Source organism: Haliaeetus albicilla, chromosome 5, assembly GCF_947461875.1.
Source record: "Haliaeetus albicilla chromosome 5, bHalAlb1.1, whole genome shotgun sequence".
Classification (NCBI taxonomy): Eukaryota; Metazoa; Chordata; class Aves; order Accipitriformes; family Accipitridae; genus Haliaeetus; species Haliaeetus albicilla.
Window position 1 is genome coordinate 13,821,740 of NC_091487.1, and position 21,067 is coordinate 13,842,806.

At 39.7% G+C, this 21,067-nt stretch overlaps 1 protein-coding gene across 9 annotated transcripts in view; it reads left to right on the forward strand.

Annotated features, from left to right (window-relative positions):
• BEGAIN (brain enriched guanylate kinase associated) overlaps positions 1–21,067 on the forward strand; it is a 162,514-nt gene that overhangs the window by 138,095 nt on the left and 3,352 nt on the right. For 6 of the 9 annotated variants that reach the window (XM_069783462.1, XM_069783464.1, XM_069783463.1 and 3 more), the window contains 2 exons: positions 15,383–15,490; positions 18,991–19,074. In XM_069783462.1, coding sequence (XP_069639563.1) covers positions 15,383–15,490; positions 18,991–19,074 — 192 coding nt within the window. The remainder of the gene's footprint in view (positions 1–15,382; positions 15,491–18,990; positions 19,075–21,067) is intronic. The other 3 variants (XM_069783458.1, XM_069783460.1, XM_069783461.1) reach the window with 2 other exon arrangements.

The following is a 21,067-nucleotide window of genomic DNA, read 5'->3' on the forward strand; positions in this document are numbered from 1 at the left end:
TAGATTGCAGTTACATAGCAGCAGACTGATATCGTAGGACTCTAAATAATGCATAGAGAAGCTGAGTCACCTGTAGTAGGAACATTTTAGGCTGCTGCATAATTCAGGAGCTTTTGTTCCCATAAAGAATACATTAAGGTTTTCAATTCTAAACTTCTAACAGATCCATGGTCACTTGGCAGTGATAAATAGTGACAATTAACATGTTGTGCAGTTTAAAGATCTCACTGTTTGACTTCCATTTTTCTTTTCCATTTCTCCTACAGTCCTCACACTCCCATTCACCCTCATGTCAATGACCTGACTCTAGGCCCCATTCAATGGCAGCCTTTCTTCTCACTGAGGCTGATGTGGGGTGACTCCCGCCACGGCTTTCCCAGGGAAGACTGGACAGACTCATATGACCATTCAGAGCAGCCCACCACAGCATAAAGCTTTCACAAAATGCCAAACCCAAGGAGTAGACAGGCTGCTCTGGTAATGACCTTCAGCTACGTGGAGCAGTGAGATACATCTAGGGTGGTTCTCACTGAACCAGAGCAGGCAGGGGACATGTACGGACTCAGCCTTCTTCAACTAGGCAACAAGCATCTCATGAAAGGCTAGCCAGCTTTCTGCAGGATCTTCAGGCAGTTACTCACCAATAGAAAAAAATATGGATTCTTCAAACACAGGAGTTGGTGATTGAAATGTGTATGGCATGCGCTAGATGGATCGGATGAGTTGATCACAGTGGTCTTCTTGCTGGCATAGGAAACCTATTAAAAAAACATGTTGTTTTGACTGGGTTGTCTGAATTATTTATGAATGCCTGGATTTTCACACAAGACACATAGAGAACCTAAAATCTGACATGGTACCTCATGCCAGCTCTTAAGTTGCATTTTTATTAGCTATCAAATAGCAATTAGGACATTGCTTAGAATCAGCCTCCTGTATCTAATCTGCTGGTAAATATGGACTTTGAAATCATGCCAGAGTGGTAGGAAGTGTTTCTGTACCTTCCAGTAATGCCTATTTTTATCTCCACAAGCAGTTAGCACAGGCTGTGATGAGGTTTAAATAGTATAGATCTCCCTTTGCCTGCAATGAAAGTATTTTTTTCCTCCTACTTACCTGTATTAAATTACACTTTAACGTATTTAAAATTATCTATATTAGGTTATTTTTTCCTACAGCTGTAACAGGTAAATTGAGAGGGAATCAAGTTGTAGTTCTGCTGATGACTTTAAGCCATTTACTGGAGCTAGATTCTGGAGCACACCAAGACTTTTTTCTACCACAGCAGGTTGCAGAAGGGGATTTTAAAATGTTTTGATTCAGAATCTACTTGACCTCCTTGCCTCTAAGAAAACTCCTATGACTTCTGCTGAAACTTGAGACTAGTGCAGAGGCATCCAACATTACTTTCTAGCTGTCAGGTTGCCTGAAGTTTAGCCCCTTACTCACCTCAAATATATTCATGCAAGGGGACAGTATTCATTCTCTTATTTTGGAGTGGCAGAACAGAAAGAATGTTTGTTAGGATTCAAAGCTAGAGCTAAAAATTAGGATAAAAGAACCCTTTTAACAATCAGAGCTTTTGCCTAAGCCTTGACACAAATTTCTTACCGCTAATGAGAATCAACACAGCTCTTCAGTGTCCCTCCACATTAGCACATTTCTCTCAATAAACAGATCTCGGTAGCTGAAAATCGAATTAAATCTCTACTCTTAAAGTATAAAATGTTATGACAGGAAGACTTAGAAAAGGACCAGCAAATTGGATGTCAATTCTGAAGACAACTAGTACATGCAATGTACTACATTGTGTTGAGGATACATTCAAACAGAACAATGTGGAAATACAAAGAAAACAAAAGCAGATAAACCAAAAAATAAACAGAAGTCATAAACCAAAAGTTGAGGACAGAGTCACACTAATGAGATGAAAAGTTTCTCTGAATTTAAGACTATGTTTCTATAAATACTTTTGAACAACAGTGAGATGGAGGGTGGAAGGAATCAGAAGGCAAGCAACAGGAGGAGAAGGATACAGACTTTTCTAGAGCAGAGCCTTTGGTTCTGGCCTCCAACCTTTAATTTTGTGGGGGTATTCTCTGACAAATATTTCTCCTTCCTTCCCAAACGTTATGATTAAAAAGAGTCCCCCTAAAGTTCCTTCCTAAGATCAAAGCCATAAGCCTCAACCAGCACTGTTCTCAAGCACAAGTCTATTCTTTTTCCTTCCTTTTCTGACAGGTTTGGGGGCCTAACATCCTGCCCAATACTTACATTTCCCATAAGCCAAGAAAGTCTTACTCATCACAGTCAGAGACGATTTGGTTGTGGCATCTAAACCTCATTTTCTAAATGCCAGAGAATAGTTTACCTACCAGGCTTCCAGGGCTTTTCATATTCCCTTGGCAGGAAGGAAGTAGCTGTCAAGTGATTTCAGCACCCGTGACTGAAGGACCATCCCTTAGAGAAGGGAAAAAACCAAATTACCAAAAGATCAAATCAAAATAAATCATTTTAACATTGTGCGTTTACCAGGAAGTTTTGTGGTTTGGTTTGGGGTTTGTTTTTTGTTTGTTTCGTTGGGTTTTTTTCCCAGAGAGCTGTGTCTGAAAGTAAATTAATTAGTTATAAGCAGTAATTAACTTTCAGAGCAATGTCACTCCACAAGCACCACAGTTAAAAAAAGAAATCGAGTGTGTTAAGGTTAGGCTGAAAAGCTCATTACAGAGAGTTTCCATCTCATGCTTTGCAGAAGAATTTTTCAAAATCACTAGGTGTAGCACCCAGAGGTATAGTAAATGCTTCTGCTGCTGGTGTACCTCAAAACTCAGGAACATTAATACTGGGCAAAGTCTCCCCATCTTGTCTCTGTGGCCCTGTGTTGTCCAAGTGTGAAGCAGCTCCTTCCCGACTATACTGTAACCGTCATGTGCTTCTTACACCAGCTTTGCAAAGCCACTGTTGCAGGCTGCCTGGGCTGGAAAATGTCTCCTTCTGACCTAACTGGGGCATTTCATGCCACTTCAAGTCCTTGCCTTGCCACATGGGCTAGAAACCAGATGAGTATCATTCCCTCTTCACTCAGACGCTCTTAGCAGGAGGCAGAGCTCTTGGGCCACACTCTGCTTTAAGCCAAAATGGTTTTTTGCTACTGATTGCAATCCAATTCCCAAATTCAATGGAAACTATAGAGAATGTTGAGCAATGTGTCTTAGGGAACACTTGCAAAACTATTTTTTTAAAAAACAGCAGCCCACATAAGCTTCCACCTAAGAGTCCTAAAGAAGTGTCTGAGCAGATTCCCAGCTTCCTACTCCAAGCTAAATTAAAAATACATTTTAATGTGTTAAGCTGATGTTTATTTTAAATGTGTCTGAATGTTGGCACAATTCTGAGAGCTTGGAAAAAATGCTTGTCTGTACCAACATCCAAGAGGTCAATCATAGAATGGGGTAAATAGAGGTTGTACAAAACACAAAGTGATTGTTTATGATATTCAGCTACTGGAAAACTAAATCACAGGAGTATAAATAATGGAAGTCAACATATTTTCATGAAAAATTGTTAAATAAACCACTATACCTTTAGCAAAGGCAATGGAGTAGATATATTTGGATAGTAAGACATGATGAGTACCGCTTCATAGGATTGTGATTACAAAGTTACAGTATCAAAAGCAGTTAGTAGATGGGTTGCAAAATTACTAAAAGCCACCTCAAAAAGTGGCAGGTACTGGGGTATTTCCATTATAAAAGAGTCTTTTCAGAGGGCTGGATCAGGAAAGCCCAGTGATTCATACAGTTCTCAGCATTAATCAGTGTTTCCAACAGTGTCCTAAAAATAAATATAAAATTATTGCTGATAAAATGAGATAAAAAAAGATTAGCAACATTGTTAAATGTTGATAAGTAAATCATTCAGAATGACCAGTGCCTTTCATAAGCTGTGCCCATTCAGTCAAAATATGCTTTCCCACAGACACCTAGAAGCATAAAACCTATGAAGGTGCTTTGCAGACCATATTGAAAAAAATGGGAGAGGAGGGGTAGTGGAGGGAGGGAGTCATACTCTGGAAAGCAGAAACTCAGGAAAGGTCAGTGACTCTGAAAGTCAGGCTGGCTGAACAATTCAGCATGAGCTCCCAGCAGCATGCCAAGACAAAGACAAAAGTAGTATTTGTATAACCATGGAAAAAGTGAATAGAGTAGAATGATGATTTTGCCACAGTTTCAGACAAGCAAAAATCCAGTTTGAAGGCAGTGGCTGAAGTTCTGATATTTGAATTTTTTTAAAAGGGTGTGGAAAATCACTCAAGCTTCCTGACAACTGAAAAATAAGACTGAGAAGTAAAGAAGTTGCCTCAGCAAAAGACTCAAGGAGCTCACTTGTTTAGGGTAGCAAAGAAAGACAACTGACTAGTATGAATGTCTTCACAGGGAGAAAATGCTAAATATCAGACAGTTTTTTAGTCAGACAAACCAAGAACAATGACTACACTCAGGATCCAGACCTGTTCAAATGAGGAAAAGTGCAAATGCAGAGGCATAGAGCTCCTGTTACCCAGGGAAGTAGCATATTCTCCATTTCTTGATGTTTTCCCATCAAAACTGGCAACAGGTCATTTCCAATCAACTTACCGAAAGCCTATCTCAGCTAGATTCACATTAGTTGCAAAATCCCTTGATGCTGCTCTTCCCTGGGGACAGTTACAGACCCAGAAAAGCAAGCTTCCCATGAATTACAAGACTTATGTCTTGGGAGATATGGATTCAGTCCTTGCCTCTGCCAAACATGATTTGTATGCCACTGAGCTAGTTGCTTAAAGTAAGCTTTATTTTACCTAGTTTTAGATATCTAAAAGCTAGATGTCTATTTAGCATGTAAATGTCTGAAGCGTTTTTATCCTCAGCACCTCTGTCAGCCAGTGAAGAGAAGCAGGCCCCATTGGAGAGCTGTTCCTCCAACAATTCTTTTAAAAATCACTGTAAAATGAGGAATTTCATGCTTTGAAGAAATCTCTATGCTGATTGAAGGAAGGCAGGAAGGTGACTGGCTTAGACTTGGACAACGACACTCTAGACATATAAATAAGGGAAGGCCTGCCATAGTCTCTGCTTCAGCAGAGGTTATTCAGGATATTAATATTTATAAGCTGCTGTGAAAATAATACCTTAGAGACTTAATATTATTAGGAAATATATGAATAGCAGCGATAAATGGTGTCAGGAAATCACAGCGTACAAATTTTTGCAAAGCTCTAGCGTGAAAGAAAACTGAATCTTGAGATAGTACAGGTCACTATTCAGCCTGTGAGCCAGATCTCTGAATGCCATGAAGAAATACTGAGGGTTTTGAATCCATGTACACTTTCCTTCATGGCAAAGATAGCTTAAAAGACCTCTTTCCCAAAAAAGGGTTTTTTTTCCATTTTAAAGGGTTATTTTTTACCAGCCTGGCTTTCAGGATGGCAACAAAGTTGTGCCAGCACAGCTGATGGGCCCATGAACTGCTTTGTGGCAGCAAAGGCCTTTCAAACCAGATTCACGACTGAAAAAAGGGACTGTAGAGTTACAGTATAATGCAGAATAGTTAAGGAGGCAAACGAAATTCCAGCATAGCTCTGAAATGGCACAGGGGAGAGGAGAACTGATTCAGGTAAGACAGTTGATCTTACAACATGGAAGAATGCTATGACATTTCTCTTGACCAAAAGGTAGAGTCTCTCTCATTTACACAAACTCTGAAGGCAATGTTTCAAGTGACCACCCTGAATAGAAACATAAGGAACATAAAACAGTGAGTTTCCTATCTGCTTGTAGGAGCAAATCCTTTCTTAAAAATATATCTGTGTTTTATTTTCTTTGGATTTGATCCCAGCAGTCAGATGGGGAGGAAGTGTTGCACTTCCTTTATAGTAAAGCTTAATCAGTACATTGAGAGATCCATTCTGCAGCCTTTCCTTATACCAGGAGAGTTTACTTCTCAAACACTAGTCAGCAGAAACAGCGGCCCTGATATGAGGATCAAATGTGACTATATCTAGCAAAGCCTTATGTAACCACAACCATGCAGCAAACATCATTCCAGCTCTCTAGCACACTCCTGCCTGTCCCTCCACCCACAGTTTCTCAGCAATTCCAGAGAGCCACAATTAAAAAAGCACTACAACAACCACCACCAAAACAGCTCTGCAGAAAACTGCATTAGGAGGCAGAGGAGACTTGAGTAACATATTAGCAGGATTGGAAGCAAAATTCTCTTTGTTCAAGCAATTCACATAATGTCTCCTCTTTTTTAGCCTTTTTTCACACCAGTTATTTAATATAGTCATTATACATGGTTATGGCAGTTTGACTTGGGATGCTGCCAAAAAGATACTATTTAGCAGGGTCTGAGGTGCTAGATATTTGAACAGAGCATTTCACTTATTGAACTTCCCCTGCTCTGCCTTGAAAAGAGCTTATAGGGATTTTCTCACAATGTTCTCAAGGAGCTGGGGTTGATTAGGGGAAAAAAAAAACCACCAAACCTTAAATAGCTTTACCCAACATGAGATTTTACCAAGTAAATAGAAGAGATATTTTTTAATAAAAAAGGAGGGACTAGTTCACACAGAAAAGACACAAGTGCATTATGCTTATTCCCTCTACTACACTTGCAATTTTTCAGCTAGCTTACCAAATCTTTCCAATCAATATACCAGCTGATGTTTCAATGTATATTAAATAGATTTAAGAGCTGAGAAGAGCAGAATATAAAGGCATACATGCATTGGATGTGGACATGTATATAAGGATCAAATTCAATAAGAGGAATAGACCTAGTCGTGAACTGGGGTAGTCAGGAGTCAGAAGCCTACAGGATAACAATACCAGGATTACTATAATACCAGGATTACTATCGTGACAAGCGCTGTAGGGAGAGGAGACCTGCTGGGACTGGCTCTGAGATGGCCAGGCACCACCAAGCAGGGCTTGGACACAAATCTGGCTCAGCACAATTCTTCACTGCAAGAATGGGTCTTGTGCGCTCGAGTGCAAGTATAAACCTAGAGAGGAAAAGTCAGCCTTGCCACAGGAGTGTGATAAATCAGACCAAACTTTTCTGAGAGAAAAGTATCTTAACTCCCAAGGGAGAGCATTTAGCTAAACAGTTATTTTAAGACAGCTATTACAAGGGGAAGGGGAGGGGAGCTTAATTTTTCTTCTACCCAACTAATTATTAAGAAAAAATGTCAAAAGGTGACAGGAAATGTGAATTTAAAAATTCCCAGAGCAGAACAAAATATTAAATAGCAAAGTACTGTAAATAGTCTAGCCTTAGTTTTGTTATTTGGTTGGGAAATTGCCCTTGCTTAGGTAGTCAACTCTAATTAGAATTCACTTGCATATTAAAATGATCTGCAATTAATATGAATTAATATAAGGTTCCAAAGTTCAGAATTCCACATTTTCCTCCCTAGGCCATTTTACTTCTTTACTCAGAGAAATTGATGCAACTTTTTCTTCCCAGTCCATTTAAGTAGAGTCTAAGCAATATCCTGTCTCCAGTAATTTCCCCACTTCCACAGATGAACCTGTGTGGCTAGAAAGCTTGAGCATCAAACAGTCATTAGAGTGACAGCTTCAAGCTGCAAGCTTGGCGAGCCTACCTTGTGTGGCTTGCAGTAATGGTACTTCTCCTTTTCTCCCCTTCACATAACTTCTTTCTTCTTCTTGCAAAATGTTTCACTCCTTACCAGTAGCTCAGCTGAAGCCTCTATTCCTTTCATTTCACTGTGACCATATAATTCTTTTTAGTTATTTTGATGCACTCCTAGGTAAAATTACAAAATAAAAAAAACCTTAAGCTATGGCAAGAGCAGGCAATCTAGCCTCTTCCTGAGCCAACCCCAGGGTCATACTGCTGTCACTTCCTTTTATCCCATGTGTTCATCATAAGAAAGGCCTGTCGCATTGGAATAATGTTCTTGCCACTATCTTCTTGACATGGAAGCACTCCAACATGACATACATTTTTGTGCTAGGTAAGGCCTCAGGCACAAGACACATCAACAACGTATCTTCTCTGACCCTCCCAGAAAAGTGAGCACTTTAAAATCCTTAATGCCATACATTTGTCTCTAAAGAATGCAGCCTTGCTTGCACTCTTGGCAGCTTGGAAACAGAAAATCACTTTAAATAAATATCTAACATGCCATTGAAAAAATATGATGAATTAGTCATTACTCCTTACCGTAATGTAATGGCATTCCTGAACGCCAGGCTCTATTAGCATTATGGAGAGGTGTTGAGACAAGGATGGTTGTCCTGGGGATTACTGCTGTGGGAAGCAAAGGTGAGACAGTGGTACGTCATGAAGTGCAATCAGGATGCTGCCACAGCCTCTGCATACATCCCTACACATACCTGCAGTTTTGTTTGTAACTTGACAAAGAATTACCTTATAAATTAGCTGAACGTTTGGCTCTTTTCCTCTAGGTGTTTGTAAAGATGCACATTCTTAAACAGACTTGTGGGTTCAGTGAGTCTGTAAGTGAACAGCTCCTTTGGTTACCCATTTTACTATTAAACCAAAATAAGATTGTTATACAAAGAAGTAAAATGAAAAATGCAATACATATTAAATGGTGCTTTCAAGCAATGATCAGCACCAAATTCTGTACCCCAGGGATAATTACATGAACTGGTATCTGTTGATACAGTTTCATTATTTATTGAAATGTCTTTCATTATTCTTACTTGCTGTTTTCATCTTGCCAGTTCACTGTTTTTATTACAGTTTCTGCCCATGTGTACAAGTGAGTGTGAGTAGCGGATATCCATAGCTAGGCTCTTAACTGGCAGATAAACTCCTCACATAGCTCCAAAGCATCCATAAACATGCACACACACAAACACATATTCTGTCATAATAACATAAAGATCTGCAGAGCAGAAACTAACATGCAGTAATACTTAAAATCATGAATTACTGCAGAGAATACCCAGTAATATCTGCAAATATAAACCATATTTTGCTTTTTTATGAGCCAATTGATAAAACATATGTTATGCATGTGGTCTATGGGGAAGTACTGTAAATAGAACAGCTGTTAAGTTTGTTACAATAGAAAAAAGGTTTTATTTCCACCACAAGTTTTCTCATTCTTGTTTTCTTCACATTGTCAGATATGCCCCTGGCCTAGTTATCCCCTGTACCACCACAGTTTCAAAACTGTGTCTTCCTCAGCAGAGACCATAACACACGTGGATGGGAGGAACAGTGCACATAAGCTTGAACTAAGCAACATTATTATCCTCTTCAACAGTGAAAAGTTTCCACACCTGATGGGAGAGACTATTGCATACTCTCCCAACCTTCAGTTTCACAAGGGATGACTATTTTTACTTATTTCTCACCAGGATATGAGATATGCACTGGCAGGTGCTATAAAACAAATTCATCCTCATTCATCATTGAAGTACTGTCACTGAACAATCACTGAGAATGCATGGAGCATCTGGGTGCCCTTTCTTTGTGATAGATAACACACTCTCATCCTCCATAATTAGTGTAATTACCAGTAACAATTAGATGCTGCTTCACTGGCTCCAGAAGACATGCATTCACATGCATCAAGTCTAACCTGAGGTCTGTTTGAAGTCTTGATGGAAGACCAGGGAGAAACATAACTTACACCACATTCAATGCATACTTGTTCCCTATTTTATTACGATCTAGAGACAACAGAAGCATTTACTTCTATGGCAGATGTCAATATTTGCCAATAACAGGATTTTAAAATATGGTATATCATAACAACCCCAGATGCTGCATACCTGTTACCACAGCAGTCAGGTGAGGTATGGTAGCCATAATTTGCTACAGAACTCACAGAATCACAGAATGGTTGACGTTTGAAGGGACCTCTGGAGGTCATCAGGTCCAACCGCCCTGCTCGAGCACCTAGAGCAGGTTGCCCAGGACCGTGTCCAGATGGCTTTTGAATAGCTCCAAGGATGGAAACTGCCCAACGTCTCTGGGCAACCTTTTCCAGTGCTCAGTCACCTTTACAGTAAAAGTGTTTCCTGATGTTCAGACGACACAACTCGTGTTTCAGTTTGTGCCCATTGCCTGTTGTCCTGTCACTGGGCACCACTGAAAAGAGCCTAGCTCTGTCTTCTTTGCACCCTCCCTTTTACACACATTGATGACAGCCCACCTGAGCTTTGTCTTCTCCAGGCTAAACAGTCCCAGCTCTCTCAGCCTTTCCTCATAAGAGAGGTGCTCCAATCCCTTAATCATATTCCTGGCCATTTCTTGGACTGTCTCTCCAGTATGTCCATATCTATCTTGTACCAAGGAGCCTGAACTGGACACAGTGCTCCAGGTGTGGCCACGCCAGTGCTGAGCAGAGGGGAAGGGTCACCTCCCTCAACTTGCTGGCAACACTTCTCCTAATGGAGCCCTGGTTACCTTTGGCCATTTTCACAGCAAGGGCACATGTTGCTGGCTCATGTTCAACTTGATGACCACCAGGACCTCCAGGTTCTTTTCTGCAAAGCTGCTTTCCAGCTGGGTGGCCCCCAGCATACATTGGTGCATGCGGTTTTTCCTCCCCAGGTGCCAGGCTTTGCATTTCCCCTTGTTGAACTTCATGAGGCTCCTATCAGCCCATTTTTCCAGCCTGTTGAGGTCCCTCTGGATTGCAGCACAACCCAGCCACTCCTCCTAGATTTATGTCATCTGCAACTGCTCTGTTTTATCCTTCCTAAGATGATTTCAATGAGATTATAAAATCTCGCCTTAAAATATGCAGACCTTGTTTTGAAAGTATACCCCCACAAGCACTTGTTCACCAGCTATGATCCACAGAACAACAATAAATGCATTGCAGTTGCTTAGCAGATACCTTACAGCACCTATTAATATTTGCAATGTAAAGATCATAACTGGTGCTCTGTGAGAAAAGTACTGAGTTAACAGTATTACACTGATCCAAAAGGATGGGGAATTTCTCCTGTGAAGTGCTATCTTCCTCCTGGGCAAGCACAGTAGTAAAGAAAAAAGGGAACAAAGTTCTGCCTGTATTCCACATCCAAAAACATTGCAGTAAACCTCTGTTTAGGCATTCAGGATGGGATACCAGTGCCACTTTGGTGGTATTTGTAACAGAACAAGTCTCTCTCTCTTTCTGTCTGTCTCTCTCATTCTGTCAGTCATTCTTCATACTTACTAAGAGGTATTTCCAACAAAATGCTGCTGGCCACTAATACCTTGATGGTCACTACTACCTTTATATTATTCTCACAGTAGCATTGAAATGCTATTCATTGAAATGTTCTGTACAGGAACATCAAGAACAGATTTACTTTGCCATGTTTGAAAAAGCTGACATTTCCACAGACCAGCACTGCTCATTTGCGAAATTGAGACTGATTTCAAAAGGTCTATACACATCTCAAAGCTCCCACAGGACAGCAGAGATGACAGTAAGCAGCCTAGTCTTGACTAATAGGCTGACACTGCTTTATGGCAAGACACTCTCCAGCTGCTGGAAAGCATTGAAGGGAGACTGAAACATTACCAGAGAGACAGCCAACTTTTAGGCTGCTCCATTTCTGCTGAAGGACTAGACTAGGAACCTTTGTGGATCCACTAATACGCAAGAAAAGCAGATTTTTTCATCCAGCTTTTGTTACTTTCCAAAATACACTTACCTATAAATATTTCATGCTGTATCAACCTACCAAAACTCTTTTCACCCCACCTATACCACAGATAACAGGTGCAGGAACTAGATGATACCAAACACTTTTGAAAGTGACACCTTATATTTTTATGGATCTGCAAATATATGAGGGATGTTGTCACGGTGATAGATACAAATTATGAGAAAAACAAGGTTCCAGACAGAGATGATATCTTTTATTATATCATTTGATCCCTTTGTGAAAAGCAGATACCCAATTCCTTCATCAGATCTGAGAAGGAAGCAGTGAGGCTCATGCTAAATCCAGGCTAGGAGCAAGGGCTCCCAGCACTTGGTTCCCCCAACATCAATATCAGCGCTGTGCACCGCTGGAGTCACCCAGCAGCAGGAATTTGATTCTGACTCAGACATGGGCACGTGACTGCTGTTCTCTCATGTTAGTCAGGCACTATGGAGCTGTATTCTTTTACGCTGGCTCAGTGCCGGGGAAGGAGGCAGGGGCAAGATGCACTGAGCTGACTCAACAAATATTTCTGAACAGAGCATACACCAGAAGCTCAGCCCATTGCAGCCTATAGCTATGGGATTTTAGAGTGGACTTCAGGAACCCTCAGCCCAGCTGCAGGCTATTGGCATATCAATAACACCATTAACTTAATCTGTTACTGAGTTTTGAGAGGTAGGTTGTTAGCATCTGCCAAGCAGAAAACGGTGCCAAAAGGAAAGAGGTCACCAGCCTTATGGAAGAGCAGGAGGACGAAGCATGTGAAAGCTACCAGAAATAGAGGGATCTGCCAAAAGTGGTTATAAGTAAGATAAGCATTTCTATTTGTAACTCACAACCATAGCATTGATATTATGATTCCCATCCTCCTTTCATCCCTCTCTGACATCTATACTTGATGCTGAAAACATGATTGTCCAACTGCAACTGGAGAGCTCAAAGTTGCAGTCCCCAGTAACCAGCAATCCTTTTAATGCAGTGACCCATCACTACCATACCATCTCTTCCAGCTGCACCATTTTCCCCAAGGTAGTGTCACGATTAAGCCCCTGTCCTCTAGTTGCCACCACTGGACCACAATAACATCTGGCTGAAACCCTGAACTTTCAAAGATGGACACGCTGTATGTAGTCAATATGCCAAAGCCTTTCAGGGTCCTGTCCACCTTAGGGTGGCTCATTTTGCCACAGTGAGACAGACTCTTTGCTCACATCAACAGCACTGATTTCAAGAGAAAGATATGAACATACACTGGTGGAGAAGGCTGGGACTGACCTTTCTTTCTCACTCCCCCTCCTCCACAGGACTGCTGAGATGTTTATTACTTCGGTGTCTATGTGCTGACCTGTATACTATAAATCTGGACTGAGGCGAATTTTACAGTTCAACAAATATAAAATATTTTTTAAAGAAGTCACACATGGTCAGATACAAAGTCTGGAAAACATCAGCCCAAAAGTTATCATAACTGAAATAAAATGAAACTTTAATTCAGTCAGATTCAGCATTACTCAAGGCAATGAAAAGTACTGCTTCCAAAGCCTGAATGTGCTGCCCTTATATGAGTTTCTCTCTGCTGAAGACTATAAATCCTTGATCAGATGATCCTTCCTGAACTGTAAAATATATTGAGCCAAGTTCAATTTGGTTAGGCAAGGGCAACACTTACTGAAATCAGAGAGACTTAGAGCAAAAGGGGGTCCTACAAATCAGCTGCCCTGGCAGTGACAACTTGTCATACAAGGACTGATAAAATCTTCAATACAAATGGTTATCTGGAAGATTAAGTCTGTACTCAGTGGACCTGAATCCTTCAGAAGCATGAAATTACTTGGAAAATTGAGGGGACACATTTTCCCCAGGTACCTTAGTCACTTGTCTACCTCATTACACAGCTAAATACCTTTGGAAATGTAATCTTCAATCATACTCTAAAAGGAGACAGATTTCTAGAGGTGCACAGATGTCCAGGAGGTTTACAAAGTGCCTAGTTGTTTAGTTCACAATAAAATCAATGAGAGTTAAGGGCCTCACGTAAAACCACGTCGATCTGCCTAATTAAAGAACATAGCCCCTAAGATCATGTGTCATGTTGAAATCAGTGAGGTTGAAGCTCTTGCAAGCTGTCAAAGCTACGCTTTGGCTTTCCATGATACAGTCCTCGGGCACCTAGCAGGAGCACCTGATCAATGGGAACGAGGATGGGAGAGGTGTCAAGCCTGAACCAGCCTCCAGGCACGGCTGGGCTGTAAGGACAGAGGTCTTGCAACAGCGGGGAACAGACAGCCCATAGAAAAGCTGACATTAAAACAGGCCAGTCCAGACCTTCACAAAGACACTTCAATCATATCTACACTGTTTAAAGCAAGCCGTGGGTTTGCTTAGACCATTTGAGAACGTGTTATTCTTTAAATAGCAGCTTAGGATGAGAGTTGCCACTTCCAATTTAATCACCCTTCTTTGATATAGCCTGGTGCTTTGCAGCCGGATAATTAACCTTGATATTCAGTCAGACTTCAAAACACACAACTCCCGTTGCTGTCAATTAGCTGACAATGTCGAGTGTGTGTTGATGGAAGGTTTTTGTGTGACCCTGGCAATATGGCATTCAGGAAATTTCAGCAGCTAATACAATCATCCTGCCGGAGAAAGTCCTTCACAAATCACTCCAACAATTTTAGAATGGGAAGTGACATTGTGAATTTGTCACTGGATTGAGTTCGCTAAACAACACAGATGTACATTAAAGTTTACCCTACTTTCTGTTCTTACTGCAACACTGCTTTCTAAAAGATCCATCCAGATAATTGGCAAACCTTCTTGTTATCATGGTCTTGTACAGCTCTGAGCACAAGGAAGATGCCTTGATCTCAGCTAGAGCATTCAGAAGCTACCATACTTGTAAATACTAACATAAGGCTGGAGGCAGGGTTATAAATGATTGTTACAAAATAATTTTTGATATATAAGGCAGTGCAATAAACACTGCAATATGAAAATGGGACACTGTATCGGAAGGGCCAGTGGCACTTTATTTTCCCCACTGATTTCTTTGCATTTATAATAGAGTTACAGGCTACTGGTAACAAGCTTAAATTAGTGGGCAGCAAGAAGTTTGAATCAGACTATTTTCCTGTTATCCCACAGTGGATCACATTCTGCTAATGAGTGTTAACCCCACAATCAGGCAAACATTCATCTTGAGAAATGAACAACCTCATTCAGGGCTTTTAAAGCAGCCAGCACAGTCAACGGCTAAAAAGAAATTGGCTCAAACACAGCTACTTTCCTTTTTAAATATTGTTCTTCCTCCCTGATGAGAATGGGAGCTAATGGCATAAGTGAAACATTCTCGTAGCAAAAGCCAAAAGCTGCCCAAGTCCCTTCCAGGTTAGAAACACTGTCTTGTGATGAAGAAGGAATAGCTGATGCTCATCGAATGCTTTTGCACAGGCTAGCTAGAGCCTTTTGTGAAGGTTCCTGATGTGAGCTCAGTTTGACTTCCATATTTTCAAAGTACTTTGCCTCATCTGCTGAGTGAAAATAGCAAAAAATAGAAAAAAAAAACAAAAAACTGGTCTGTTGTGCTTTTCCCTGGATTTGAGAATGACATCAACCTTTGGGCCTTTTTCTGATCTATTCTGACAGTAGAAAAAATACTGACTACTCCATTTTCTACACAGGGTCAACATTATGAAGAGGAAAAACGGGCTTTGAGCCATGAAATAATTGCACTCAATAATCACTTAATAGAGGCCAAGGTGACAATAGATAAGTTGTCAGAAGACAATGTAAGTATTTAATTATGGATACATCTTGAGATTATATTTAAAAATAAGTTAGGCCATGCACTTCCCATGAAATTATAGAATAATTTCTTATTGTTTACGTAAAATGTAACTTGTCACCAAGACAGTTAAAATTCATGTTTGATTGTTCCCATCATTTTGTGAATTCAGCTCTCCTTATGCTGTGGGGTTGGGGTGAGACTTTTCATTGATATTTTTTTCCTTATGTCTAACCTAAAACTGATGAAAAAATATTCTAAGAAATGGCAATATTCCCACATTGATTTTGCCATCGGTTTTGGTCTAGTACAGGGAACTGGTGGAAGCACATGCTCAGAGCTATTGCGTGGACACATGTATGGAGTGAGGATTCATCATAAGGATTTTAGGCAGTGTAGAGCCCTACATTTCCTGCAGTTCCTCTGATCTTTCAGTCTTTGCTCACTGAAATGCGATGCCCGGCACAAGTGAGGTCTACCAGCAGAAGTTAGTATTGACCCAGCCTGGTCGCTCAGATTATTGCAGGGAGTGGGAGCCAGGTTTTCCCCAGCTGTGGTTCATGTGGAATAATTTACCTATCTCTGTGTGGAAGGGAACAGGGAACATCTCTGGTGATTGTCACCCTGCATGTCATTAAACACTGCTGAAAACTGGCATGTTCACTGCAGCTGGCAATCAGCTCATGAAATCCTTCCAGGGACAAACCTAAAAAGACAGCAAAGAAAGGAAGATTGCAGGCATTTAGTTCATTATTGTGCCATTCCTTAAACACTTAATAAAAAATTCATCTACAGAAGACATGTTTCTGTTAGCACTTATTTTTCAGCATCTTACATTCAATCTTCCCATATTTCATATGAACTCTTAATCATAGGAGGGAGCATTTGATCCCATTAATATGCCTGTTGATGTGAATTGTACCTATACTATTAACAGCTTTCCAACGGAAACAAAGAGTTCACAATCTGCCCCTTTACTTTTATAGAAGTTGTGTTGAAACAACAGTTACTTCATAACTCTAATAGCTGTAACTAACTGAATGTGGTAAATGCAATGGGCTACATTTAGGTTTTAGAAGCACAGGTATACATCAGGACTAATTCAGCTGAAATCAGTGGAGTTATTTCAGATTTAAAATAGAGGGGGAAAAAATTATAAAACTCTCCTAGTAAGTATGCATGCATTTACACTACTTCATGGAGTCAGGTTTGAAGAACTGTTTTCAATATCCATAGTTTTTAAAAGGCAGCTTAGACTGGACTGGAGTTCAGAGTACTCTTCTTCCAAGAATTATTCTGAACTACTCTGAACATTAGAGTATGGTCCAGAAGCCTCAAATAACAATACCACTTCTTCATACTTGAGGTCAATTCACAGACAAAATTCTGCCCTTACTTGTGTAGCATCACTAATGAAAGTAAAGGTTAAATTCCACATTTTAAATAGAGAAATATGAAACAAACCATTAATGTTATGCCTAATAAGTAGAGACAGTGTTAAACTGAAGAATCCTACACAGGGAGAACATACTTTTCCCTTGCCAGCATTTCTTCCTTCAATTATATTTCCCCTTATTCTTCTGACAGATATGTAAAATGATGCTTTTGATGCAAAAACGTGTTTTACACAATGGGAAACACTTTCGGTATTAATTGCCAATTATTGTTCTAGTTGCTACAGATGTGGCTAGTTTCCATTCAGATAAACATTAAAGGACAGAAAGTCACTCCAGTCACATGGCATATCTCAGCATGTTGAGAACAAAGTACACGTGGCACATTTAACTCACATGTAATTTTTCTGTAGTAATTTTTAAAGCTGCTAAAAATAAAGTGTCAGAAACACTTTTTGTACTCTCCATGACAACCGCTTCACAGAAACAGAGGCACAGAGCTTTTGAAGAAAGGATTGGATTTTGGAGTGATTTCATTTTTGTGTGCTTAGTGATGCCATATGGGACTTGGAGTACTTGTCTGTGCTATACCTTGTGCAGCAATATATTATGTGTTTAATGTGCATGTAACATGTCAGAATCACATGCACATGCAACAGATTTTGCTTCTAAATTGAATTCTTGCATTCCTAGTGTTTGCATCTGTTTTCAGGAATAAAAATAGTGTGTACTGATATAAAATTTAAGATGTACATAAATGACCGTATCTCCCCAGTACATTTAAAGCAGAAGTGGCATCTCTAAAACCTCATACAGACACAAAAAAACCCCACAAACCAAGAGTATCTAAAGGCCCTTGAATATGAAGATATAATGAACTAATGATCATAGGAAAACTACATTTACTACCCCCGCGCCTCACAGACTCCCAGGAACATCTTGTTGTACCTATTATAGAATAATTTTTAAATGTTTTTTCAAAACAGAGGAAATTTCCACCTTTCCTTTTCATAGAAAATTTCATTATCAGCTTTAAAAGAACAAGTGGAACAGTAAAAATCTGCATGCAATAAAATTATAACATTAACACTGGAGAAAAGTAAAAACATTTCAATATTCAACATCTTTTCTCTATAAACATTTTCTGATTTTTACAGAGTAACACAGCCTAGTCTCCATAGTACCTATATGCTTTGTCTATCTCATCTATGCCCACCTATAAAGTCAACTTCTGAAGCCAACTTTGTTTTTAATGGCACCTAGATGAGGAAAAGCAACATACAACACTTACCTCCAGGGACCCAAAGATACTGGCTGAAGGATACAGTTACGGTCATGTGTGCTAAATTAAATTTAGACAAAGGGCAAATCTATGTACTGAATTTTCCCATTAAATAGGCTGTGGGAGCCATTCAATACAAAAATAGTATAACTGGCTTGTTTAAATTCTCTTTTTCCCTGTGTGGAATTCTCATGGTAACTTCTTACCCAGTAAAAATACCCTGTTCTGCAGCATCAAATATTTGCAGTGAGATTTAATATATTTGTATAGCTGCATTCTGCAGGATATGAAAGGAGCCAGGAACCAGCAAGAAAGTTTCATAAGGAGACAAAGGCCTTCTTTTAAAAAACAATACAATGTATATTTCTGCAATGAATTTCTCCCACAGCCTCATAAGATTATGTAAGCATTTTCTAAAGTAGTATCTTAGTACTGATCTGGATAATACTCAGCAAAAATGTCTGTTCTTAAATTTTCTTTTTGCTTAAAAGATCATGTCTATTTTAGTCTTCATAGAGCCATGCATGTTAACAGTATAAAGTCCAGTTCCTAATGGTAAGTATTCATCTTTTAAAATGCAGAGTACTGTTCTGTAGTAACAGTTGTCAAAATTTTCTTTTTAGTAGTTTTGTCAGCCCTCACAGAGCAAAGGGGCAAACATCTCACGACCATGCAAGAAACACGGAATCTTAATGTATTGGAAAGTTAAAGTATGCTCCAAATTTTCCCAAAGTCAATTTTTAAAAGATTGCTCAGGCATGGGAGAAAGGCTGAAAGCCACAAGCTATTTACAAACTTTAAAAAACAGGCTATTTTTTGTTTTTCTAGGAGCTCTATAGGAAGGACTGCAATTTAGCTGCTCAGTTGCTCCAGTGCAGCAAGAATTACGACAGGGCACATAAGCTTTCGGAGGTAATGTGACCAAACTTGGTGAATATTCAAAGAAATAAATATTTTATGGCAAACAGGTTATTTTACATGTATCAATTCCAGAACTTGTCTGCCCTTAAGGCTTTGATTCCCCCCCCCCCCGCCTTTAAGCAACACGAGGGCTTGTGCACCTGCTGGTATTCTGTGCAGCTGAGGGAGGTGCTGACAAAATCACAGCCGGTGATGGAACTTGGAGGTACTCTCTTCCCCCAAAACTCTGCTATCTAGTAGAATGGGCCTGCACTGATCACATAAAATAAAGGTTTTAGCAAAACCAAAGTGCTGAGAACTCTAGACTGCAAAATGCTGGGGGGGGAACAGGGGGAGGGGTGAGAGCAGGGAAATGACAAGCTGCAGGCATCAGAGATTCTGATATAATCAATTCTCCTCCTGAAGCTATTTTCCAGTCCAGCTAATTTCCAAACTTGAATTTTAAAATGGACTGACAGAACAAATATCTTTTTCTAAAGCAACTAGAGCACTGAATGATTGATTTCCAAGGTGTAAACTTTAATTAATAATCCTCACTTCCAGGGAAACTAGGCTTGAGAAACAGACTCCTTAAAGAGGAGGTAAATATTATCTTAGTGAACAGGACTGTCTTTAGTGATGCAGGCCCTACACAAAGCAACAGCATCTTCCTCATGTATATTGCTTAGGTGAAGGTCATGGAGAAAAGCCTTCCCTCCATCAGTCCCATCAGGTTAATGTCCCCCCAAATGGTCTCTTTTGTGCAATTCTGCAACAGAATAATGCAAAATTGAATGTGGAACGTATACACCATTTCTAAGCCAGTAGACAGCTTCAGAGCACTAAACAACCCTGGTAAATAAAGACAGAGCAAGACTTTTCTGTCAAATGGGCGATGATTTTCTGGAATGAGACAGAAATTCCAAATTAACCATTACCTTGGTCGTGTTATTTTTTCCTAGTGACTGACTTCCCTGAGCAATTCATATCCAGGAATTGTCATGACATTACTCACACTTGAAAGCACCCTACCTGTTAGCAAGAATTAGACCTTAAAAGTAGTTAGTGGTTCACCTGCAGAAAACTATCACAAATGTGGGATCTCCCCACCATTTCCCAGACTGTCATACACTCAATTAAATAGGCAAAGTGTCCACTCATAAATCCAAGTATTTATTAATTTAGCAAGTGTGAATGTGCTGTCACAGCCAATAGTTTCCTTACAAATGCAAATATTGCCTGACAAGGTATTGTATGTTATCCAGAATCCTAAACTATGGTACAATATAGCAATATCATTTTAGTAATTCCAGTTTCCAGGGCAATGCCCAGAAAATAATGTTCTTTTACTTAGCATATTTCATAATCTAAATAATGTATATAAAATAGATCAAACAGTGGTGTAACAGGATACTAAAATTATAGCTACCCCATACAGCAGTTTCACATTAAATGAACTGTATTTCTTTTCCTCATTTCTGTGGCAATTTACAGCAGCCCTGTTTTACAACCTTTTTATTCAATCTTTGTTGTATCTGTACTTGCTATGACTAATACTGCTGTCTGCCAGCAGATTGGCAATATCATACTCTTTATTTCCAATGGAAGACATATGAGCTAATTAACAACATAATGATTAATCCAAAATATCCTGGAAGGTCTGTTGGTTGAAAAAAAGACTCATCCTACTCCACATTAACAAGAATGTCATTTCACAACATGCCATATTTTGAATACATTAAGTTTGGGGGGATTAAGCCAACTTTAAAACCTTTCCAGTGAATCTAAAAGAGGAGCTTTATATCTTACGTGATGTGAGATCATAAGAAGGAGCAGGCACTTGAAATTTCTCTTGCCTAAAATAGAGGAGGGGCACACCACTTCAGCATTTGTAGGGTTTTCTCCTCTAGAGAAACAAAGTTAAGGAGAGAGTGAGATTTTTAGGGCTACAAGGGTAACCACTGATTATTTGGTAAAGAGGAACTTGATTTCTAGTTATAAAAAG